The sequence below is a fragment of the Strongylocentrotus purpuratus genome, unplaced genomic scaffold (assembly GCF_000002235.5).
Source record: "Strongylocentrotus purpuratus isolate Spur 01 unplaced genomic scaffold, Spur_5.0 spur5_scaffold_3, whole genome shotgun sequence".
NCBI classification, from domain to species: Eukaryota; Metazoa; Echinodermata; class Echinoidea; order Camarodonta; family Strongylocentrotidae; genus Strongylocentrotus; species Strongylocentrotus purpuratus.
The window spans coordinates 26,894,096-26,920,519 of NW_022145609.1; the positions used below are offsets into that span (position 1 = coordinate 26,894,096).

Genomic DNA, 26,424 nt, shown 5'->3' on the forward strand with positions numbered 1-26,424 from the left:
AATACTGATTAGGTACTGTTTCTTTTTTATTTTATTATAATATCGCACTATGCCATGTATCTACTGTATGATTATGTTGTGTATTGCATTTGCAAAGATGTACGTAAAATAAGAGCAAAGCAAATTTCCATTAGACAATAAAAAATGAAACTGATGTTGATATTGAAATTGAATTAAGAAACCACTAGGAACTTGGTCTAATTAGATTAATAGAGCTAAATTTAGGTAAAATCTTTAACATTTTCATGCATAATTCATATGGAAATAACTACATGTTTATGTACTATGAAAAACCTTAGAAGACTATTTACTACCCACAAATGCCATCTAGAGAAAGTTTATATACTACTGGTATATAGCGGGAATATCTTTTTGATTGAACCACTTGGAACTGCACTGCAAAATTTCTTCATTCTCTCACGCAAATCTTTCAACACTCTCCAAAAGATGACTTAACAATAACATTTTTCCTTCTCAATAATGATCGAGATGTAATCGTGAGGTTGCTAATTTGAAAATCACAGGAATGTTTCCTCTGGAAGGTTGATTTGTTCCCTATGGCCAGCTCAGTCCAGTTTGGTTGCCAAGGAGTGAATTTCTTTGGCACCGTAACATTAGGCCTGTCTTCATCTGCTCGAGATTGCCAAATGTCTGGCTATTTGAACTATCCTGATCGCAAATTATCCAGTCAATTTGCGTCTCCATCAGCTCGAAGTTGCAATTAGCGGGATATTTGGTCGAGATAATCATCCCAAGATATCTTGGGCTACATGTAGTTTGCAAAATATCCTGCTATTTGTCCAGTGCGTCTTCACAAGCCCGAAGACTCGCACTATGCGCGAACGCTGAGCAAAATATCTAGAGCTAATTTCTAAAGCTCGACTTTGTAATTTCAAGGTTAAGTCTGGAGCTGATGAAGACGTGATTTGTAACTTCTGGATTATTTCCTAAATCAGAAATAACAGGATATTTGGCAATCTCGAGCTGATGAGGACAGGCCTATTATGATTAACCTTCAAGCAATCAGCTCGGAATAAATTGTAAAAGTCATGTACGAACGAGTAAATGTACTTTAAAAGCGTTAATTTCAAGACATGTACAAGCATGAGCATGAGTAACATACATCTTGTAATTAAATACCATGTGATGTGTCATGGTTAAGCAAAGAAAGTCAGCCCCCCTGGTAAAAAAATGCCTGTCTATGCTCTTACTGCAATCAAATGCTGAATGTACATGTAGTATTTCATTCACTCTAGCAATGTAGTTTTCTTATGATACAAACTCATTATCATTTTGAAAGATTATCTTTTCTCTGTACAAACTATGAACTTTGTAGCGACTCAAAGGTTAAAGGTCTACCTAGATTGAATAAAAAACACCCCTCTTTTGTTTTATTCACCTCAGTATTAAGCTCTACTGCCATTTTATTAAATTGGTACCAACCTTTAAAGTGACTTGGTAACATTGTTGAAGGTTGATGAAAAAATTGCTAAATTTTTGTATAAAATGTTACTTACTATATTCCTTCTACTGTACTAACCCTCTGACATTAAAAAAATCCTGAAAAAATTCTCAAACCACAAAGGTATCTATGGTTTTCTTTGAAGGCGTTGATGTACGACACCCTCTAACAGTGATTAACAGTAAATTCTCCTAACCATTTTTTAATTTTCCTAACCGTTTTTCCATGACAAAAAGACATAAAACAGGCTACCGGTATAAAATATCTGTCAACACTTAAATGTCTGGAATGGAATGTAGAGCTATTTTATTGCTTTGTGAGATTTCCATTCACCTAAAATGTAATTAAATTGTTATTATATAGTTGGGAGAATTAAGGAATCGATCAGATCAGTTTTTCCCAATTTGTACCATGAATAATGGTCCGTTTTCACTCAAATTTTCAGATTATCTTTAATTGTACATCTAGCATTGAAGTCACTACCTTAGCACCACTATCTCTCATCTGAACAATGTTACCAAGTCCCTTTAAGCTATCGCAAAGTTCTGGTTATGTCCCAAATCAGTGAATCACTGCAGTGCAATCTTACAGGTTTGTAAAAATCCCCCATGCACAAAGCGGTCCATATGTCATTAAAGGAATTGCATAATTCTGTTATTAAAAATGCGACTTTTTATGCAAGAGTACCCCCTAAGGCCCTAACCACAGATGGAATGTTCCATCTTTGCCGGAATATAGAATTAAATACATTATTTGTGGAACTTTCCACTTGAGGAGTTATACAAAGATTTTAAGCACTTAACAACGCTAAACATTAGCTTTAAAAATAGAGTGTATATCCTAGAGGACCATGACCATATCATATTCTCTTACTTCCATCTGTTTTTGATTGCCTGAATCCTGATACGACCATGACAGTGGTCAAGAATCTGTGCTAAGAAAAGATGAGCAGCTCCATAAATATCACAAACTTCTGACGAGGCAAGGAAAAATATCTGCCAACTCACTACAATTGCGTCCCGACAGAATAAAGCGAGAGGATACACAAGGCCTAGGCAGCCAAATCTTTTGATTCCAGGTGCATTTTCTGCAGCATTATTGCGGTTCTGAAAGGAAACATCATAAGTGCAAATTCATGTCTAGCATGAGATGGAGCAGGGGAGAACTTCCTTGCTTTCTTTGAAGCTCAAAGACTGACTTACATACACGCTTCCTTGGTCGGCTTTCAATGTGCCTGCTCATTCATGCACTTGGGGAGGTGGATTTAAAAATATTTCCTTTGACCAGAAATGCAAAAATCGCTCAAACAATCATCAAGATTACAACCCAAATGAAAACCACAGAATTTGCTTGAAAACCACAGAATTTGCTTGAAACAAAGTTTTTGCAATCGCAATCTCAATACAGAGACAAAGAGGCAATTATTAATATTATTAACAGATATTGAAAATCAATTGTCTGCTTATTGACTGCTTTTAAAGGTGGATTTTAACAGATCTTTTGATCATGAAAAGTAAGGACAACACAAAGCGTAAATACGCGGACATTTTATTTTAAGCAACAATATTTTTAACAATTTATCATTATCATCCCTATGCCAATGTGTACATTTCGGTGAAAAGAAAGGAGGAAGGTGTATTCATATTTGGCTTTAAAGGTACTATGTCCCATTTGCAGCCAACGTCAAATTCTGTAGAACTTTGCAGGAATTATGAATATGTCATGTATGTCCTTTCTGTGAAATCTAAACTTTAGCAGTGTCCTATTATTCAAATTATGGAAGGAAACTCGTTTACTTCACTATCAAACACTATTGAGTGACTGACTGATTTTTTTTATTCTTCAGTAATAACATAAAATGTACATAAAATGAGCTGTAAAGGTACATAAGCATTTATTTGTCTTCATTAATAACCCACTTCTTGTAATGGCCTAAATTAAACTGATGCATGTTTGCGCAGCACAAAACGTACAACCATTCGGTACAAGGGTCTGAAAATCAGACAATTACAAAAATGATTGCAATCACTTAAGTCAAATTGACAACTAATTTATTTTCCCACTAAAAGACATTTTCAATTTTCATTTTTTGAATACCCTGGCTATAGCTCTCAAATCCATAGCACTCGAGGTCTTTAAGGAATAAATCCTACCAGGTATTCAAATTACTTTTCATGGGTGAAGTGTGTCAAATATTAGTTCTGCAGTGGGGATTTGAACCCGTACCTTTGTGGTTCACAGGCTTATCCACTAGACAAAAACAACACCTCTACAACTTACATTGCACTTTCAATGAAACATGAGAAACAAATGGTAAAGAATGGAGGCAGCAAGATCGAACAGGAGGCTGACTTTAGAAGAGCCAGGTTTTTTGAAAGATCATTTATTAAGATAAGCCAAGCACCACCTCATTAAGACCACCTGTCCATAATGGTCATTATGCATAGTCATTGCATACCAATACCTGGATGACCATAACACACAGGTGCAACCACCACCTGTCTCTAGTGGTCATTTTTCATACACATTATTGGGTGACCATAATACACAGGTGTAACTCTATAGGCACAGGTGCACGTTGAAACACCACCCTGCACGCCCTCAACAGCAAACACTAAAGCGTGCTGCCACAAGGCTGTCAATCCTCATCGAAAACTTCTCAAAAGCCGTTCATTTTTTCTCAGGTCATTCACCGATCAGGCTCAATCGGGTCATTAACTTGACAACCCACGGCACATTTTGTGATGTGTGCCAGTGCAAAGTCATACACCGCCATGACTAACTGATTTCACCCCCAGCACCAGAGGCTTGGAATACTGCAGTATCAGCCAGCCCAAATGTCTGACCAAGGACACGCCTTAATGAGTCGATTAGGTCAACCAACACTGCCGTACTGGCCCATATCCCAACATTCCCATTTGGAATTTATTTTCTCCCCATCTCGTGATTTTCTTTTTTGTTCTCGCCCATTTTCAATGGAGAGAATTCTTCTTGTATGAAATAGTTTCCTTTTAAGCTCCCCATCTTCATCTGTGTTGTCTTGTTTTGCTTTGCCAGGTAAATATCAATTATCAACAATCAAGATCTCCCTTTGTGTACGTCTCTTTCAGTTGATTCTTTCCCCCTCTTCTCTCCATCTTTGTCTTTCTCTCTCTTCTGACTCTCTCTCTCTCTCTCTCTCTCCCTTCTCTCTCCTCTCTCTCTCTCTCTCTCTCTCTCTCTCTCTCTCTTGTACTCTTTCCATTCTTGTTTATTGCAATAAAACCTATGATCTTTAATACTTTATAAAGAATTCCTTTAAATGGACAAGAAAACGTTAAAATATACACCAGAAAAGGTTCAAACTAAGCCATTCTCCTCACTTCAAAATTTATAAAAAGTAATTTACAACATCACTGCAGCACACCCACACACATATATATATGTGAAGGCTTCATGGGCTTACGCTTGTGAGTGATTGTGGACTGATACAGACTAAAATAATTATGCCTCATGACTGGAAGCACAAGCAAATGACTACAAAATAAGCCCTTACAGTGCAAGTTTTTCTGCACTTTATGAACTACTCCGAGTCAGACTGAACCCAGACAACGTCCTGACTTGGGCTCGGCCTGTAAGCCCCTCCCCTCTTAATTTCTTACTCAGATACATACTGTAAGTATGAAAGGGTTTATTTGCAAGTTTATATAGCTATTTTTATAGAGGTTGGGTTTCCTGGGGCATGTTATTTCTACAGTATCCATGCAAACACAACAGAATTTGGTTGTATTCAAGACTACCAGGTACCAGGTAGAGTTAGATGTACAGTAGTGGCATTAAAATCATCACTTGTACTACTGTATGTTCTAATAAAGCATGAAGTCAATGTCCCAGGTCAGTTTTATTAACTAATTTAATTTATTTATTATCAAAACCTTCAAGTTACAATGAATTTCAGCACATTTGGTAAATGGAGCAAATAAATAGAAAGAGCAAGTCAAGGTCGGCCCTGTTCAATCACTAAGAGTAAACATTGAATCATAAAGAAGTATTTTTGTTTTGCAATGTTTGCACTAATGATGAAATGATTCTGTTTTTATGAAAAATAAGTCATAAGTTTATAACTCAATTAAAAGTATGTACAATGTAAACAATCTGACTGGAATATTTTGAAGCATATTGTACAATTTTTACAATAGATCAGGGAATAATTTTCCTCAAATTTTTTGATTAGCAATTTCAGCCGATGGATGAATATTTAAAATGAAATTCTGTACATTTCTATGGAAGAAAACTGCTACACAAAAGATATTTTGTATAGCAGTCATGCAAAAATGCATAGCAAATTGCGATGCGATACCAGGAAAATTATTCCCTGTAGATGCATCAATAGAACAACATCTGTTCTGAATATTTTTCTAAAGCTTTTTCATGATGAACATTTTCTCATTTCATTAGACAGAGCATTCCAAAGACAATAATATATGCATCAGAAATTCAGAATATAATTCCTATGATTGTTCTTACTTTTTTATGAGATTGATACGATTTTCATTGGTTCTTGTTTCATATTTGCATGTTGTACAAATGTAAAATAATCTATACAAATGATGAGGAAGTTTAGTATTTAGATAAAGAATGCAACCATAAGATAATATCGTTTGAATTCTCTGTTAAAAGACTGCAATCTTTCTCCAGCTAAATTCGAACAACATAATATCTGTCAACAGTTTTAAAAATATATAAAACAGTCCCATCTTTTTCCATAGAGCTACTGTAGTTGTTTTTCCTTTTTTGTCCCTTCTTCTTCTCATTGTATAGACCTAGATGTATGATCTATCTTTCTCCGACAAAGACGACAACAGTTGGCAAAAACTAGACCTGAAAAAGGCTAAAAATCAGTCTACTAGTACTACCTTTGAGGATATGTTTTAGCATAAACTTAGTTATAAAGACACACGTGTGTGGCAGTTAACAAAACTAAACAGTGGATTTCTAATTTAGTCTAGAATCTAGATTTTCAAAGTATTTTTTCCAACATGAACATCGTCATCAGTAATTGTATTTGGCATTTCAATTTGCTAGTTGATCTTGATTGAATTTTTGTGAGTTTTTTAACAGTGGTGTTTGATCATTTTGAGAATCAACAGAGGGTCTTGACATTGTTTATTACACAAAAACTATACTAGATAATGCTCTTATGAGTGGTCGGTGGCCGTGGTGGACAATGCGGGACCGTCCGGCAGGGCGTCTGTACCGAGGGCGAGGCGTGGAGCGGCCGCGCCGTTGCACATCCCGCAGCTGTTCCCAAGTAATGATGACTAAAGCACACGGAAAAGTATACGTGCGGGACCACAACATCGTGGTCTCGATAGTTAAAGCATTTTTTTTTTTCAACCACAGTTTCGCCTTTCGGGCACAATCTTTGAAGAAAACTACTATTCAGTCATACCATTTATACTACGACACATTTTCAGTAACTCTTTTATGCAAATAGACAAACTAGACTCTATAGAATTATTAAACTAGTATATAATACATTGGCGGTAGACTTACCCGCTGCTGAACGCCACCAGTCGATCCACAGATCAGTCAGATTACGTAACTCGACTTGTCGGTGATGCATATTGCATATATATGTCAGTGTGCGGAACTCTTCTTGAAGGATTGGGGGCTCTATCGGGGCTTGGGATTGCATGTTCTTCAACCAGGGGGAGGGGGGGGGGGTACTCACATATTAAGACATACGGGAGTGGGCCGCTCTAAATGGTTCCCTTTTTTACAAAAAATCCCTAACAATATCCCTAAACATGGCAGTTTTTCAAAATTTCCACAATTTTTCGCATGGCATCCAAAAATTGTGAATAATGGGCTTATTTCCTTAGATAGAAATCCCCCCCCTCCCCAATGACCCTTAAAAATGGGTAGGGGTTTTGAGGCTTAGGAATTAAGCACACCCCCGTCCAAATCAAATCTGAGTATTCCCCCAGGGGTTCTTCACTTTATTTTTAAATGGGAGCTTAAAAAAATATACAGATTTTTTTTTTTTTTTTTATAGATTCAGATACCGCCCACAAAATGACTTTTTGGTACCCTCCTCTCTTCAAATTGTTTTGAATCGCTCATACGTTAAATTTGTATCATATGAGTTGCATCAAATGAAAGATCTAAGCTTTAGAAATGTGTGTTATTTATTAATTATAATTGTGATTAAGTTATGATAAAACATCAATAATTCTTGATTTCGTTTTTTCTGGGACGCACTGTATTAAAAAATTAAAACATACATATTAGAATTCGCCAAGGTTATCCCAACTTCCAGACTTCACTTCATGACCAGGGTCATGCAGGTCAGAATATGGTTGAACGACGATTGGGGCATAAATGTACAAGTCAATTCACAGAATTAAAGCTAGCCCCCCCCCCCCCCCCCCCCACACCACACACACACACACACATGCACACACATTCCTGCCCAAAAGAATCCATGATCCGCGATGGCTATATAACAACCCTCCAAACCTAGCTCGATACTGATATCAAACTACTCCAGAGGAAAGCAGAAAAATCTGAGAAATTGATTGGTGAAAGTTTTAATGATGGGACATATTGTTTCAGCAGTGATACCAGTTGGTTTTACTCAGTGAGAATTATGCATTTGGGCCATGTTCTGTACAATATGGGCCTATGAAAAGCCAAAAGCATTCAGACAATAAATAGAAAACATTGCACCATGATAACTCCCATATGTCTTACCGGTAAATTAACACTCTTATGTCTTTTGAATATCAAAATATTAAAATAATATCAACATTGTAATATCTTTGAAATATACTGAGCTATAAGAAAACAAAAAATGGCTCACACAAAACACATACCATAGAAGTATGGATCACAATTTTATATCACAAGATATTTACCAGTCATTGTTTGTACAATAAATAAATTGAATACCATATAGTCTTGTATTTATATATGCACTAAGAAGTTGACATTTGCTCTGTAAACTCATCAACCTCAATCTTGTGACAACATATGGGGCCTCTTTCTTCACACCCAAGTAGATGAAATTTCTGCAGAATGACTTAATAATGATCATGATATCAAAATTTGGTCATGGACAAAGCAATTAAATCACATTTTCAAATTTGAAGAGTACAGATGTAGGTCTTAACAGATCACACAAGTTTTGGAATATTATTATTAATAATGAGGACTGTATATGGCCAAGTAACAAAAGTAAAGCGTTTCTCGTCCGGAATTTTGTTTAAAGGAGGAGTCAGGGCTTTACTAATGAGAGCAATTATTTTACTAAAAGTCTTCTATTTTCAGTGATTTTCTTGAAAACCCGCTGGGGCTAGAAACCAAACCTAGAAATAAAAATTCAAATTACATTCAATAATGCTCGAGGGTCCAGACCAAAAGAGACATATCAAATCCTATAAGACAGCAAACTGCATCCTTATGTAACAAAACCAACTGACATCAAATTAAAGAAACTTTAAAATGTCTTGATTTACAAGGGAATTAAGTCTTCAGATTTTTGTTAAGTGCTTATAAACATTGTTTTAAGCACTTTATAAATGTAATATATTATTATCATTATTAAACAGACTGTATTTTATAAATATCTCATGTAAATAATTAAATTAAATCTTTCAACAACAAAAAAAATTGCATGTGATTGCATTTCACAAAAAAAGATATTATGTGTCTATTAAGTGCCCAGGCCTTTCTACCTATTGACATTTAATGGAAACCACATAGGTTCCATTCTTTTACAAACAACATATGTATACGGTATGTTTATCAATACACTATCAATACACTATCAATACACAAGCTACTTCTTCAGCACACGTACATAATTTGCAGATTCTAATTGCATTTCATAAGATATTACCATCTATCCTACTACACCTATTGCATAGAGCATGATTACATTTAAAAACAAGAATACAAATAAATTGATTTGTCTGCACCAAGTTTAGAATAATTACAGATGCGACATCACAAAAACACAGATTAATAAATTTCAGTAGAGCCTCTTTATATGGACAAGGTCCTTGGGACTCTGGAAATTACTGTTATATCAGGAATCTTGTTTTATCAACGCAAAAAAACATAAAATGTAAAAAGCTAGGACCAGCAAATCACCTTGTTATAACAGATACCTTGTTATATTAGATCTCTTTTTAAAGAGGTTTTGCTGTATAATATTGCTATCTATGTATACACATACAATATATTCTCACTTTCAGTTTACTATATACTAGAAGAAATCATGAAGAAGAAAAAGTGAGACTGCTCATAGAGTGAGAGTATGACGAGATAAGACAAATGCAGCTGTGTCTCCTATAGATGCCTCCGCCCTAAATTCAGTATAGGAAATGGATGGAATTATTATAGCGATAACGAGAAAGTGGGACGGACAGACGGACATACGAACGGACAACCTGAAAACATAATGCCTCAGGTACCACATTTGGTGGGCGCAAGCATAATTAGTAAACAATGCTGGCTTTATCTCAGTATTCAAACCACTTTCATTAATTAACAGCATTATGACCTGCATCTACCACATCCTGGTGTATATGTTTTATCACATATTTATCACTTCCAAATTAGAATTCAACGGGTAATATAATTCGAACAAGGAAACAATTTGTAATTTGATATTACTCTTTTGAAACCGAATATGAAATAAAATCACTTCCAACAATTCACAATCAACCATTCAAACAGCTTACCGGTAATTGGTTCACAATCTGATATCTAATGCTTATATTTACTCCAAAGTCAGAATTGAACAGTAAATGTGTAATATTGTGACATTATTAATACAGCAATGTTGAAAAAAAACCTTGAATTAAAAATACTTAAACAATATTCAAACAGCATTCTCATCATTGGTTCACAAAAAATCTTTTTTTTTTTAATCACTACAGAGCTCAGAAAAATTATGTCAGTATGAAGAAAATTTGCAATTTGATAAAGATATGATAAAAATTGCATCAAAATCACTTTTAAAAAATTCAAAAAAATTCATTCAAACAGCATGGTGATTATTGATTCACAACCAGAAATCTCAATATTTTTATCAGCCAAAAGAAAGAAGTAGAATGATGTCAGTATGGAAGGAATTTGCAATTTGCAACAATATTCACATCGCTCACACAGGATATCGGTCATTTTACAACTAAAAATCTCAAGGTTCTCTCTCGTCCAAAGTCGGAATTTACCAGAAAAATAATCCTAGTGCAGCGAGAGATATTGCTTCATAGAAACTGCTTGATTTAAAATCACCTTCAACAATATTCATGTGATTAAAACAGCATACTAATTACTCCTAGTAGTTCACAATGAATCATTTTTCTCAATATTTTTATGACCCCCAAGTCTGAATTGACAGCATTCATGTAATAGTTGGATATTTCATTTCAAACTAAGCTGCTACATTATGCCTTCCTACTCCTGATAAAGTCTCTCTTGCAAACTCAGCTCGGCAGAGTCAAGGTTCAAAGTTCAAAGTTCAAATCCACATCCGAATGTCTCTCTCACATGAAATCAAGGTCAAGGTTTCCAGAGTCCAGTGAGATGGTGCTTCCAAACTCTTTGCCCTTGTGACTCACATCTAGGTCAGACAGGTCTCTCTTGCAAACTTAGCACGGCAGAGTCAAGGTTCAAAGTTCAAAGTTCAAATCCACATCTGAATGTCTCTCTCACATGAAATCAAGGTCAAGGTTTCCAGAGTCCAGTGAGATGGTGCTTCCAAACTCTTCACCCTTGTGACTCACATCTAGGTCAGACAGGTAAAGGCTGAGGTCATCTGTACGGTGCAGGAAAAGAGAAAGAAAAGATAATGTATTATCTTGGAAGAATGCTGGGTTTTCAACTGCTTCACTAACTGATCATGAATTCAATAATAACAAGTCAATTTTTCAGACATATATATGGAGAACTTAAAAAGCTAATTGCATCAGCAAATGAGCAAACGCTACAAATTACAGGCACGTAAAAAATAATAGTCACATCTCATATTCTATGCTAAAAAGAAGACAGATGGTTTTGATAAACTAATATATAACACACACAAAGCGCTACTAAACTGGTAAACATTCAACTATACCCCGGATCACAAGAACATTTTTAAAATATTTTTTTAAATGTCAGTGTTATAAAATTCTTTGTCTTATGAGAGGTATTTGGTGAATTTCAATGACTAGTCCAGGACAATTACCCCATTTAAAATTATTACCAATTAATAAAGTGTCCCTTAGACAATTTAGGGAGGAGATACTATACGGACTAGTTATTCGTCCAAGTAGTAACAATTTGTGAAGTTCAGAAAGATTTAATCTGGATATACTACGACTCAGTAGCTCTTAATTACAACCCTCACCTTGGAAATCATCGACATCCTCATCGTCTTCATCATCATCATCAACCACCAACTGGTTTCCTCCTCCACCCTGCATGCTCCGTCTCCTCTTCTCCTCATCATCCTCCTCCTCCTCCCCATGACTGATGCTGAGAGGCAGAGAGATCTCAGAGCTGCTCAGGTCATCGATGCTCGTGCTACTTCCGTCGCTGTTCCCTATTTTGGTCCCTATTTTGGCCCCCCTTGTCATCTTCTTCTTTCTGTCCTGGTAATGATGATGTCCCGATCGTTGCCATGGCGACGATGCAGCTATCGGCCCCTTGGATGAGGACATAGAGGAAGGATAGGACCTGTGTCGTCTGCTACCTAAAAAAATCAAAAGCAATGTGTAGATATTAGTACTTTGTATTCATTCCATTTATACTAGAAATGTTAGCCCTTAAAACACTTCTGCTTTCAAGAAATTTGAATAATCATTTCAAATAGCGCCTAAGGCCATTCCATGGTAGCTGCGACCATGAAAATCTCAGAATATGTAGTTCTGATATATAATTTTAAAACGGGAATAGCTGATCAATCGAGTGTAGTCAAGAAACATTGTTTTAAAGCTAAAGTAATATCAGTCTTGAGAGGGAGCTATACAACATAAAGAGTTTATTATTTACAATTTCATCACTTTAGACTCGATTTCAACCGTGACAATGATCATTGAATATTGTAAAATCGCATATGCATCCAATATTTTCATTTGAACCAATTTCATGACCCCATACCAAAACTTTGTATTACCTTTGAAGTCTTTTCCTGGTGATGAAACTTATTTTATCTACATTTAGTGAAAACAGATTGTAATCTTCTTATGGGGTAAGAGCTATAATTAGACCCCTTTGTTGCTATCATTATTAAAGATAGAATTGGATTTTACTATTATCAATAATAAAGTATCATAGATGGTATTATAAAGTAATTCTTTTCAAGTAGTTTATCGAATAGTAAAATATAAGTTAAGTAATACTTATATTGCTCTATCATCAGTAAAAGTAGGAGACATATATTTTCATTCCATATGCTCATATCACCATGTTTTCAATTGTATACCACATAAAGTGCATACAATTATATAATATAATGCACTTTATAAATGCAGCTTCACCACTATATTAACAATGTGAACACAAGTTAAAACATACTGATGCTGGAAGATACAGTGGTGGCGGAGACAGTAGAGGGCGCTGATCCATTGCTGGAGCGGGACACTTGAGAAGCACTTTCAAGCCTGCTGAATGAAGCTAGTAGCTTACTCATCTCCATCCTAGAACAAAGCAAAGGCAATAAGGAAAATAACCAATGCATATTTTACTCTAATTTCACCAATCAAACTTAAATCATGCTTGTACACATTATATTCAATTCCATTTTTCTCATCTCATTTTGTTATTTTATACTTGCATTGCATTTTACCTGCACTGTGAAAGCATGTACAATTCAGTCTATGACTGCCATTCATGTCTTTAATACACCTTGATTGAATTGAATTGAAAATTTATGTCACAAATTTTATATCGCAATTTCCCAGGCACAATTCTATTTCATATTTTATCTTTGTATTTATGAAAATTGATCAATTGAATTGAACTTGCAAATTGCCATCTTTTGCTAAAAGAGAAAATGCATAATGAAGTCTATCTTCTGAAAAAATATTTTTAAAATATGCTCAATTCAACAACAAAACAAAGCGATGAATAAAATAGAGACTTCAAACTCAAACATTCCCAAGAGATCATTCTGACTTAATTCTTTCATACATTTTAGAGGTAGAGCAGAGTTAATCTTACTTAAGATCTGTGATGTCTTTCTGGTCGCTGTACAGCCTGGAAGGGGGTTGATGAGAGCTTGAAGACAACCCAAGGTGATGGGATAGCACCAGCTGTTGGTCTGACTGTACCTTTCCAAGCTTCTAGGGGTTAAAGATGGGAAAAGAGAAAAATATGAGTGCGATTGTATGGACCTGAAACATTATCATGCCTTCCAACAATTCACAGCAAAAATTAGGAATCTTGCAAGGTAAATTAGGAATAAAGTCTCTTTTGTATACTTTTACACAGAAGCTTTCAGAAAGAGAGAGGTATCGAGGGTTCACAATAGTAGTTTGAAGGCCCAGAAATAGAAATCGTTCCTCCAAAATAGGAATTGGGTTGGCAGCTGTGCATCATGCATCGCCCTATCATAATAATTTTTTTGCAAAAACTTTATCTTTCAAATTTTCGCCTCCTCCTACTATGCAACGTATACTGTACTTGTTTTGAAACACATGTTACCCATACTCGATATCTAAAGGAAATAAATATAAATCAATCAATTATAATCCCTTTTAAAAATAATATTACAGGAAATCAGATTTTGATGTAGCATCTCATAATTGCTTAGACTTTATGTTATCAACAATCGTTTTTAATTCATGATTAGTCAGGATTTACTTGTGGAGAAATAGTTGAACTTCCTGAATGGGTGTACGTAAGATCCACTACATTACATATGCATGTAGAGGTGTTGTGGACTAGTGGATAAGTCACCTGACTGCAGATCACAATGTACGGGGTTCAAGTCCTGCCGCTGCACTGATGTCCTTTGGCAAGACGTTAATCTACATTTGCCACTCTTTACCCAGGTGTAAATGGGTACCTGATGTGCTTGAGCGCTAGCTAATTTGGCAGCTTTGCTACGACCAGGGTAATTTGTGTAAAGCGCCATGAGCGTCAGAGCTTGTCGGATACCGGCGCTATATAAATAACCATATTAATTATTTATTTTTTATACACAAAGTGCCCTGCTGGACACATGAAAACGCTTTCATATGAATATGACAGATATTTACCACCATCGCCACTACTAAATTGGCAAATCTATTTCACTACTAATATAATCTTCAATATCATCTTGAGAGCCAAAAGGGTAATAACTCTGTGTAAAAGTATAAGAATTAATGCCCTTCTGGCTCCAAACAGATAATAATGGATACAACATTAACATCAAGACTTGAGCTTTTAAAATATAATAATAGCAATAATAATAATAGGTATTTCTCTAGAACCGTTTATCTAGAGATTCTATTCCGAGGTGCATTAATTATTACTCCGGCTTTAGCCTAGCTGCCATTACAGCGCTCCAGCTTTTCAAGGAATTAATTCCTGCCAGGTACCCTTTTACTTCACCTGGGTCGAGTGGCAAATGAAGATTAATGCATTGCCAAAGGACATTAGTGCTATGTCGAGATCGAACCACAACCTTTGAATTTCAAGTCAAGTTTCAAGTCAAGTGCTTAAACCACTCGACTACCATACATAGGTATGATGAGGCCAATATGATTTACCCTATCTAGCCTGTCCATTCTCCGGCCATTCTCTTTCCCTTCCATCAGCTGACCGGTCACATCCATCTCTTGCTTGACCAGTCTTGTTCTCAGTGTCTCTATCTCATGATGGAGGGCGTTGTATTCTCCCTGCAGCGTTCGTTTCCTGCAACAAGGAACAGGATTGACCAAACGTGCAACATGAGAACATTTGAAAATTAGTCATTTTTAATTCTTCTACACTGAGTTTCATGAACTGACACAGAGGTAAAAATGAATAAATGAATCACAAATGAATAAATGAATAAAAAATAATATAATGGAAAATAAACTGACTTGAATTTTATGTCAACTTAACCAGTGTTTAATTTCAAAATACAGTAGCTGTATCTTCAGAACAATATATTAGACACTTATTCCTTACAAAAGAAAAAGTTAGTATTTATGCAAAGTATTAGCTTTATGGTCAATTTTTATAAAAATTGTTAAATCTTCATTATCTCAAAAATTTAAACTCTATCTTTACAAGTAAAATATTTTGTTGTTGTCTTTACTCTAACTGATTAGTTTTAAAAACTCCTTTTCAACGGATGAAAGTATATATAACTTATGAAAGTCCCATTCCAGAAATTTGTTTTAGTAATATCTGACCCAAATTAAAAAAAAATGCTCAAGCCTATTATTATTTCTAAATGCTTATTTTTTAAATAAATATATATCCTTACACTTCATGGAGATCTCTGGCAAGCATTGCAAGAGCGCCCTCACTGTTGTACGCATCGCTGCTTCCACCGTTTGTCATCTGTCTTGTGACTCGCTCATGGAGTTCATCTAAACGATTCCTTACATCTCTCTGCCAACCTTCAATCTGCTGTTCCGTCTGCTTTGAAGTTTCAATCAAGAAGAAATGTCAAAAGGTTGGAAAATCTCTTTAATTATACACAAGAGATTTTGAGTAATCAATTTATTAAAAGTTTTGATAAGTTATTAATGTACAGTAAGATGAACTGAAATCCATAATAATAATACATTCTTTTTTATGAGCATATATATCACATTATGATACATACTTTCTTTGTTCAATATATAACATTATATTCACCTCCAAATTCAGAATTTGTAAGTTCATATATTTTGATGTATTGAACGCCGGAACATGCAGTATTTGTAAAAGTCTGGTTTTGTTCTTGTTATAGCGTTATGCACAGTTAAATATATTTGTCTAGAAAATGTTCAATATAAATTTACAATATTTATTATTATTAATATTATTATAGTTATGACAAATAAGGAAAAACTAATTTTAAAAAAAGAAGCTTACATTATGTTGCCCCCTGTTTTCAGTCAGTCTTGTGGTTAGGGTGTTGACCTGGTGCTCTAGGTCATGAACCTTGACCTCATTCTTCCTCCTGTCCCTCTCCAGATCCTGGACCTGGTGTGCAAGCTGCTCTATCACCTACAATGTAAAATGGTAATAAGAACATATAAATAGAAGTCAAAATGATTCCTGATGAACTGATTTTGGATATTAAGCATATTAATGCCAAATGAATACTGTACCAACCCACCTGTATATATATATAGTTGTACTTCTTCAACTCTTGTTTATAGGTAATATTACCTCTGTGACCTTTCAAAAGATCAACCTAAAATCTAACCATATCAATCATTAAATTACGTTAATGCAAATTTAAAGTAAGTTTGAGCATGATAATCCATGAGATATTATTATGATGAGACTTAAAAAAACACCTAGATTATACCTTAGTCACACCGCTAACCTGACTCCAAACTGCCCCATTCTTAGCCATTGGAAGCAATACAATCTACTGATAACATTGATTAACCTAGCAAGTGGACAATAGTTGATTAGGCTCTAACCCATAGTCTTATAGACAACAAGTAAAAATATCCCTGAGAAGTTATGTAGGCCAACAAAAAATAATTAGTATTTAACAAAGATTATATGGTAGGGGTTCTTTTTTGTTATTTTTTTCTCGCTTCCCATGACCAGCTAACATCAAAAGTTAGTGAGTAGCTCTTTGTCATTCAAGCTTATTAAAATAAAATAAATTAAATCAAGCAATTTGATGAAAGAATTAATATTGATATTTGGCAACATAAAACTATGTGCATTGTCAAAACTAATGATGCCTGAAGACAGTTTTATGATTTAAATGTTTAAATTCAGTCCTATCTACCTTATTCTGTCTCTCCACTTTCTCCGAGAGAATTGCTACCAGCCCAGTAGATGGCGCACTGTGTCGGTACAACTCGTAACTTGGGGAGGTACTCGTCATAATGGCCGAAACTGGACGCTCTTTGTTGTTGTTTTTCAGCCTGATCTTCGGAACGCCATTGCTTAAGTGCTCAGTTGGCTCTGAGAAAGAAAGAAAGACACAAACATAATAAAGAGCTATTCCACTGTGCGCAGTCAACAATTATGCATCTGTTGTCCATACCATCTTCACAAATGCACATTTAACCAGAAGCATATTACTGTAAGTACTGTGAAATTTGTAACAAAGAACATATACTGACAACTCCTGTTTTTCTCTCCGAAAAACACTGTTCTCTTTTCAAATAAAAATGTCCTTGAAAATTTTGATTCTACAAATGAGCTTCTTAGATGGAAAGATGGACCACCTGAAGACTAAATGCTTTCAGCAAATCTTTTATTACTATCATTATCCAAAAATCTAATCAGATCTTCTTCCCAAAGAGAAATTGTTCATGCCTAATTCTGAAAATCTCCAACTGAAGTTGGTCTTGTCCAGGAACATATCAAGTCTAATATTCCATAATTTACAATCGTTTTGACTGTTGTTGGACATTAAGCATGTTAATGCCTTGATGAATACTGTTCCAACCCACCTGTATAGTTCTACTTGTTCAACTCTTGTTTTCAGGTAATATTATCTCTGTTACCTTTCAACAGATTAATCTAAAATCTAATCATATCTATAATTGCAATGTGGTAAAACCATTTCAATTAAAAAAATGTAAATTACCTGGAGGAGAATCTATGAGAGTGCTGTCTATGGGCTTGTACCTTGCTGGATCAAGGCGATTCTATTTGATATAGGATGAAAGAAAAGATTATTTAAAAATTATAAACAGAATAATATAGGTAACTGTAACAAATATTTTTTTAATTGCTGAATATGCAGGAATCTAACTAAGAAAAAGAGCCCTTCTCAACATGTGCACATTCAGCAATTTCGAACAAACAACGCTCTATATCATGAATATTCATATTTGTTGCGCTGCTACCACACATGCGTACTTTCTCTTTGCCATGTTGAATCGACGATACAACAAGGATGAATCGTCGGGTTAAGGACGAAGAATCAGCTTTTTCCCATCAAAGACTTCTTCTTCTTCTTCCTAATGATAGTTGGACGGATGCCCAGAGAAATTGTAAAACATTGTAAGTCAAAATTGTAGTTACTACCTCTTTACATTTCGAAAAAATGGGACCCAACCCGTTGTATGAAAAATCATTTTCATATGCGGGCTCCCACCCCCCCCCCCCCCAGGGGGTCGGAATGACCGCATGCGTGTTACCAAAATGTCCGGTAAACGGGTACTTTTCATGCACCAAAGTCCGGCTCCTACATACACAAAACTGACTTTACACACCGGACTCAGGGGGTGTTTTCAAAAGGAGGGAACACGCATATGCGTACCCTAAATAACACAGAGTGGGGGGGGGGGGAGCCGGGTGCTCGCTCCACGTAGAACTCCATGCGCAAAACGTTCATTCGATCTCGGCGAATATATCGCAGTCTCATTTTACTAAATTAGCGCAGACAATTTAAGGGCCCTTCTTATTGGCTATAGCTGGCTTCCATACATTCACTCAATGTTATACGCAATTAAGTTAGTTAGTTAGTTAGTTAGTTAGAAGCAATTAAGCTTGCGATTTTCTGTTTCATTCAATACCAAAATTATGATATTTCAGTCAAACCCTCGACTAGCTATTTGTTACAATTTTTTCAGCATCCTTAAAAGGTTTTAAGTCTATTAGATCTAGAGTCTATGTAACTATTTTCAAAGTTTGAACAATTCTCATTTTCGTCATATTTAACCCGTTCCTTCCGAAATTATTTAGCCTGATAGCCACCCCACAAACGAGATTAAAAATCGAAAACTCGACTCCTTCGCTGCCGAACAATACCGTGCGACTGTTCAGCGCGCGGAACAATGATTGTGCGTTGAAGCGACCTAAAGCCTGGCCAGTCGCTTCGACGAGCAGGAACTTAGCGCATGCGCAGATCATTTGGCAATCTGCCGTGCTAAGTTCTTTCAGCTCTTCCGTACTGTAGGTTGTTTTTCTTCGTTATCTTTTTTTCCTCTTCTACCTACTTATTTTGTTCTTCTTTTTTCTCCTCCGTATCTATTTTTTTCCTTGTCACTCTTATCCCTCCTCCTTCTTCTTCTTCTTTTCCTTCTTCCTATACTCTTTTTTTATTTTGATACTCGATTTTATGAGAAAATACACAGTATATTAAAGTAAACTATTTCAATGTAAGTTTCTGTTGCATCAAATTTAATTGAAATAGTTTATCAGCCAAAATTGACTGTTATAATTTACGTCTGACAATATAATGTAGCGAAAATATGTAAACATGATCAAATGAAACTTGAATCCAGAACGGGGGGGGGGAGAGGGGGAGGTGAAAGGAGAGCCAAAATAGCATACTAATAAATACAGTACAGACTATATAACGATGCGCCCAACTTTCTCTCTCTCTCTCTCTCTCTCACTCTATAAAAACCGTTCATTATACTTTATCTCTCTCATACTGTTTTCTGTTCCACGATTTCCGAAAGCACGTTTCGACATAATAAATAAGAATTGTTAAAAGTAAGAGTTTGGATATAAAAACATCTCTTATGCAAAAAATAATATGACACAATCTTTTTTGACAGAACTAATATACGTCGGACGAAGGAAATAACTCCTTGGTCGGACATTATACTTTAGCGAATTTTGTTTAATTTGTTTTATTTGTTTTAAAGAACTAAAGAAACATTCTGAATGGGGGGGGGGGTTGATCAGATAGACAACTAGTATAATAATAAATACAGTACAGACTACGTCCAACGTTCTATCTCTCTCTCTCTATCTGTCAATGTTGTTCCGCCATTTGCTTGTATGCCGGCATCATTCCTTCTTTGAGATAAATTATGATAACATACCCATGATGATGAAAACATACATCTTAAATACTAGGGAAAAAAAATAGAGAACGAGCGGCTGATAATGTCAAAATGAATATCACTGTACACAAATTATAGGAAGTAAAAGTTTTGATTTTGAATGTAAGTCTCTGTTGCATCAAAATAAAATGAAACGTTCATTATATCGACGGAAATAATATACATCAGACATTATACTTTACCACAAAAGGGTCATCTAGAAGTAGGTGGATAACATTATAAGAGAAAGAAGAGAAAGAATGAAACTTTTTTTAAAAAACAGAAGAATAATGGAGAGGGAGACAAGGACACATACACAATAAATAAATATAAACAAGATAGGATTCTAGAGCGGAAGATGATATAGGGGAAACGAAATAGTTCGGAAGTATTGCCTAGAGAGCAAAATAATTATTCTGTTTTATTTACTAATGTAAAGCGCTTTGATCATGTTTTATGTCAAGGCGCTATATAATATCAATATGTATGGATATATTGGCAAATTTCGACAAATTATAGTTTGTAAGTATGAATTGACAAAGTACGTACAAATACAAATGACACAGAAATGTCTGCAAGTATTTGGGACCTATATAGAATATGTGAAAAGAGCTTTATCTTTGTCTTTGGCCCATGATCCCACAACTTAGTTACGTAAGAGGAACAAAGAACGTTGACGGATGTAAAGGTTGTTGTCATGGTTATAAACCCCAACAATAGAAGAGCGGAAGTAAGGTAAGGGTATAATTGAATGACAATGACCTGGCTTACAGCATTGATGATCCTACATGTATAACCCTGGTTTTTTTGTGTGTGTCTTTGGGGGAGTGGGGTCTTGTTGTTTTTGCAATCATTCAAAGATAATATCAATCATACAAGATAAAGGAATGAACAAGAATATATGATATGCTAAAATGTAACAGACAAAAAGATGATGATGAGAAATGATTGTTTCTATCTCTTTTTTTTCTTCTCTTTTTCACTCTCTTTATGTGTGTCTCTCTCTCTCTCTTTCCTCTCTCTATCTCTCTCTCTCTCTCAAACTCTCCACTTTCTCCCTCTCTCTCCGTCTGTCTCTCTGTCTATCTGCCAATGTTGTTCCGCCATTTGCTTGTATGCCGGCACCATTCCTTCTTTGAGATTAATTATTATAACATAAAATTATCCCTGATGATGTACATTATTATACCTTATATTTATTATAGGGAGCGAAAAAGAAAACGAGCGGCTGATAATGTCAAAATGAGAAGAATATTACTGTACAATATTTATACAAAATACAAACTTTGAATGTAAATCTCTGTTGCATCAAACTGATATAAACAAATTGTTATTATGCTATATTGACGGTACTATTATCCGTCGGACATTGTGCTCTAGCCAAAAGATATAAACAAACAAAAAAGAGAAAAACTAAAGAAAACATCTGAGGTTTGTGGGGGGGGGGGGGGGTAGTCGGTGAGAAAAATATCATAATAATAAATACAGAACAGACTACGTCAAACTTTCTATCTATTCTGCCCCCGCCCACCCTCCTCTCTCTCTCTCTCCCTCTCGCTGTCTCTCTCTCTCTCTCTCTCTCTCTATCTCTCTTTCTACGTTGTTTTCCATCTTCATCTTTCATGATGTTGTCTACTATTCCGCCATTTACTTGCATGCCGGCATCATCCTTTCCTTGAGATTAATTATTATAACATATCCCTGATGTTATACGTCAGACATTATACTTTAGCGAAAAGAAATAATCAAACAAAAAAAGAAACGTACACAAAAGAAAAACAATCAGAGCTGGGGGGGGGGGGATCGGAGATAACTTTCTATCTCCCCCTCTTTCTCAAATAATTTATATCTCCTCTCACATATACCTTAGTATAGGGAACGCTATAGAGAGTGAGCGGCTGATAAAGTCGAAATGAGAAGAATATTACTGTCCAATACTTATAAAAGTAAAACTTTTGAATGTAAATCTATGTTACATCAAACTGCTATACAAAAATGTTTATTATGCTATATTGACGTTACTATACGTCAGACATCATACTTTAGCCAGGAAATATAAACAAACAAAAAGAGAGACAAACTAAATAATAAATCTGAGCTTTGAGGGGGGGGGGGGGGGGGGGTCGGTGATACAAAATGTCATAATGATAAATCCAGCATACACCTGATCAAAACTCGTTTTCGGAGACTAAATCGAGTACAACCTCGCGATCTTGCTTTAGACTTATAATACTGCTTGTTGTTGTTGACAATAGAGAGCTGACCTTTGGATTTTCCTTTCATGTGCAGTGAAGTGCATTGTTCCGCGCGTGCCGCGTGCCGTTATAGGCTTTGGCTTTGCGCTGCTCCCAATTGAAATACCAGCAGTATTGGTATTCTGTGCATGGAAGGTCTCAGCGAAAGTCAATATCTGTGGGACAGACATCGCGGAGCTCCAATACGCTGCTGTACGAATTTCATGTGAGAGAAAACTTGACATGCTTATGAAAAAGTACAAATATAATGAGTAATATTAAAGTAAACAAAACAGGAGTAATGGATAATGATAGCATATACTTTGGATAAACCCTCACATCCACTAGTTTAGTGAATTAATGGCAGGGAAAGGCAATTTTAGGCTTGTAAAGACGTCGTCTACCTGCCTATTATGGGAACCTGGTATACCAGGTTCCCGTCTGTGAGTAGGCTCCACGGGAGCCTGGTATACCAGGTTCCCGGAAGGAACGGGTTAAGGTACAAACTGGAAATTTATTCTGAAATGCTTGTTGATTTTTTCTATTTTATATCTGTGGGCAATATGGGTGCGTCAGTTATGTGAGAAGTGCGTCACCTGTTTAAAGCATGACATGTCAAAATGTGTGTGGTGTGACGTAATATTACGTATTGACATTGCCATTAAACTTAAGTTGCGCTTAAGTTAAGTAGGCCCTATCTAACTTAAATAATGAGAGCGTGTAAACTCACTGTAGACCTACAGCGCTCAATGCACAAAGTTCTTTGTAGGCTTTGGCTGGAGCTCCAACGTATGGTGGTGTGACCAAAGTTCACGCATGACCGAAGACGAAGTTCGCCATCTCAACAAATCAGTAAGATTTCAAAAATCTGATACCACCAATGGAAAGAGAAACACAAAATTACCCAGAGATGAAATTTTCTTTGGAATTGGGTATGAAATTGTGAAAATATTGACAAAAGATCAGCAAATTTTGCAATCTTTTGCGTCCATTCCGAAAAATGATCAACTTACCGATAAGGTCTGAAAATCTTCAACTTGAGAGAAAACTTCCTCAAAATTGTAAGTAAAATGTGGTACCAACTGATTGAAATTGTGTAATATCTTTGCCTTGCAAATTATGATATTACCTTAATTTTGATGGATCAAATTTTGTCGCTAGTGTGGTTCCATATCCATTTTTTTTAGCAGTTTCATATCCATTCTTAGCAAAGGAATTTTAGCTCAATTTTTTACTAATTTTAATCATAATCATATATTGCATTTTCCACCTGAATTTGGATCACATCCGGCATCGGGAAGCCTCCGTTTAGGGCTTTGATGTCGACGTCGTCGCTCAGTACAGTCTCCGCGCTATAGCTTTGCAACTCAAACTGAAGCTATCAGTCTAAAATTATGCAAGCTTCTCGTATAGTTTATGGTATCGTGCATGTGTGTAATACCATAAAGCATACGCAAAGTTTGCATTGCAATAGGCCTATATGATTATGATTAAAATTAGTAACAAATTGGGATAAATTCCTTTGCTAAGAATCGATATTAAACTGCTAAAAAAACTGCTTAAAAAAATGGATACGGAACTACACTAGCGCCCACATTTTTTGATAAATCAACTGTAAACCCCTGTGCGTGAAGTTAAGTCTCGTTGTTTTTATGACTTTTTTAGATGCAGTGCGCACGCACGATCGGACATCAAATTTTAAGATCGCGATATCTCCAAAATCCTTCGAACGATAAAATTTTCTAGTTGAACCAATCTGTAGTAAAAAACTTTGCCGTCCATTTGGTAATAATCGAAATAAATAAATTTGTGTAGAATATGAGAAATCATAGATCGAAAATCACATTTTGAAATATATGTTCTAAAATGTCCGCGAACTTTGGTCACCCCTTCATACGCCTTCGGCGTCGGCGTCGGAGCTCCCTGGCTGGAGTTCATGCACAACAATATTATACTAATTAACAATCACGTCACATCGCACTCGGAAATAAATGTTATATTTACCCTCATTCGGCTTAGATTATCTTCTGTTTCTCTCATGGTATTAGTAAAATTGCGTTCCCAGTCACGAGACATGGTCTCATCTAGGTATATTCTCTTGAAGAAGTGTTAAATTCATCAATTTCTGAGCTCCCTAATAAGTTGTTTCGAAAGAACTCAACTTGACAACAAGATGCGGTGCTATGGAATGCCAAATATCAATCAATTAACGTAGACTATATTATTGCGAATGTTTGAATAATATAGACAACATAAAAAGACATTGCCGAGAAAAAAAACATTGGTCCAGATTATCAAAATTCAATGTTTTATGTGATATTTAATGTATTTTCTCCTTCATTTAAACATAAATAATCATAAAAATATTGTATGACAATAGCTTATCAAGCGGCGCATGACATAGTCTAACTTGATTTCATAAATTGAATAACTAAATTAAAATTTAAAAATAAATTAAAAATAAAACGAATAAATACATGAATGAATAAATAAATGGATATGGATAGATACATAGTGTTGTGGTACTATATGAACAACATCAATAGTTCATTGATGTGCGTAATGAGGCCGCGATTGGCGGAAGGATACATGAATAAAGCACTTTCAAGATGGCCACTTATACATGAACCTTGTCTACAGTGATCTCTTATTTATCCGTTCATCTGATCTTTCAACATGGTGGCAGCGGTCAAAAGAATTGCCATATCTATTACTATTGAACTGCAGATCACATAGGGCAAGCAATAATCTTGAATGACTTATGAAAGATTGATAAGGGACGGTTTTTGAACTGCCGACAATCACACTGCACAGCCAGCAGAGTAAACTCACAGCCGCGTCTCCAATATGACTTTGTGTCGGCGTAAGGTTGCGCACTATATTACGCGGGAAATTCGAAACACTACGAGTAGACTAGTGTATTGACTGTCAGACTAAAGCCCTATACATTCAGGACCAGAACTGATGCGGAGGCAGAACCAGAGCCTAGAGGCTCGCCAGGAGCAGAGCCTAGAGGCTCGTCAGGAGAAGAGCCTAGAGGCTCGACAAGACCAGAGCCTAGAGGCTCGACCGGGACCGGGAACAGTACAGCTCTAAGGCCGCTACCTCGGACTTCCAGCCCTGCACTGCATTATGGTTTTGGAACTAGCCGCCACTCGGACCCAGAGCGTCGTGTTGCGGACCGTGCAAGTAGATCCAGGACTGATTGCTGGACTTGGCCGGATCTGATTTTGGAATGAAAACTAGATTAGACTCTCAATCAAATGGACTATAATCTAAGCAGACATATAATGTTTGGACTCGGTTTGAAACAATTAAACCATAATTAATGTGCTTTGTTTGTCGTATAAAACTGGACTAGTAGAGTCTAGACTAGTCTAGTCTAGGGGTCTAGATCAAGACCTAGCCTAGATAGATAGTCTAGACACTTTTTTCTAGTCTAGAATCCACTTATGGATCTAGACTAGACCGAGTATGAGAATGAGTAGACTATGACTAAGATATAAAGGTGTAATTTGATCAAAATCTACTTTCACCTTGTTCTATATTACTGGACCTGGTCTAGATCTGGACTAGGCCTAGTCTAGATTTCTAGATGTGTTTACTTTAGACCTTAACAAGTCCAATTTCTACATGTGGACCTGTCCTAATTAAGTGAATGATACACACATATCTCTTACATGTATGTAGAAGTGCTGATGTACTATTACTAACTTCGATCTAGATCTAGTGGTGGTAGACTCTACTGCCACTTAATTGTACTAGACCCTATAGACCAAACAGTGGTCCGTGGTATCCCCTTAAAGCGGGTCCA

At 35.9% G+C, this 26,424-nt stretch overlaps 1 protein-coding gene and 1 long non-coding RNA gene across 5 annotated transcripts in view; both read right to left on the reverse strand.

Annotated features, from left to right (window-relative positions):
• LOC105447626 overlaps positions 1 to 7,023 on the reverse strand; it is a 29,188-nt gene extending 22,165 nt beyond the window's left edge. The window contains exon 1 of one of the 2 annotated variants that reach the window (XR_004066227.1): positions 6,994 to 7,023. This is a non-coding gene — a long non-coding RNA (uncharacterized LOC105447626). The remainder of the gene's footprint in view (positions 1 to 6,993) is intronic. The other variant, XR_004066228.1, reaches the window with a different exon arrangement.
• Positions 7,024 to 8,356: 1,333 nt separating this feature from the next.
• On the reverse strand, positions 8,357 to 24,809 carry LOC115918970. Of its 3 annotated transcripts, XM_030995953.1 has the most exons (11): positions 24,615 to 24,809; positions 18,183 to 18,243; positions 17,373 to 17,551; positions 16,493 to 16,627; positions 15,897 to 16,054; positions 15,193 to 15,337; positions 13,658 to 13,779; positions 13,013 to 13,134; positions 11,844 to 12,188; positions 11,218 to 11,270; positions 8,357 to 11,052 (listed from the first exon to the last, which is right to left on the reverse strand). In XM_030995953.1, the coding sequence occupies exons 1-11, from the start codon at positions 24,684 to 24,686 to the stop codon at positions 10,999 to 11,001; spliced, it is 1,446 nt and encodes a 481-aa protein (XP_030851813.1). In that variant the 5' UTR covers positions 24,687 to 24,809; the 3' UTR covers positions 8,357 to 10,998. The 3 variants fall into 3 exon arrangements, with proteins under 3 accessions (XP_030851813.1, XP_030851814.1, XP_030851812.1); XM_030995954.1 differs by having other exon boundaries at positions 8,357 to 11,270; positions 15,897 to 16,051; positions 24,615 to 24,808; XM_030995952.1 differs by having other exon boundaries at positions 8,357 to 11,270; positions 24,615 to 24,808.
• Between the last annotated feature and the right edge of the window lie 1,615 nt (positions 24,810 to 26,424).

Excerpts from the sequence above, each read along its gene's own strand:
- LOC115918970 (XM_030995953.1), bottom strand. The coding sequence starts at position 24,686 with ATGTCTCGTGACTGGGAACGCAATTTTACTAATACCATGAGAGAAACA. Across the intron at positions 18,244-24,614 it reads ATAATCTAAGCCGAATGAGG|AATCGCCTTGATCCAGCAAG; the intron begins GTAAATATAACA and ends TATATCAAATAG. Across the intron at positions 11,271-11,843 it reads GGATGTCGATGATTTCCAAG|ATGACCTCAGCCTTTACCTG; the intron begins GTGAGGGTTGTA and ends TGCACCGTACAG.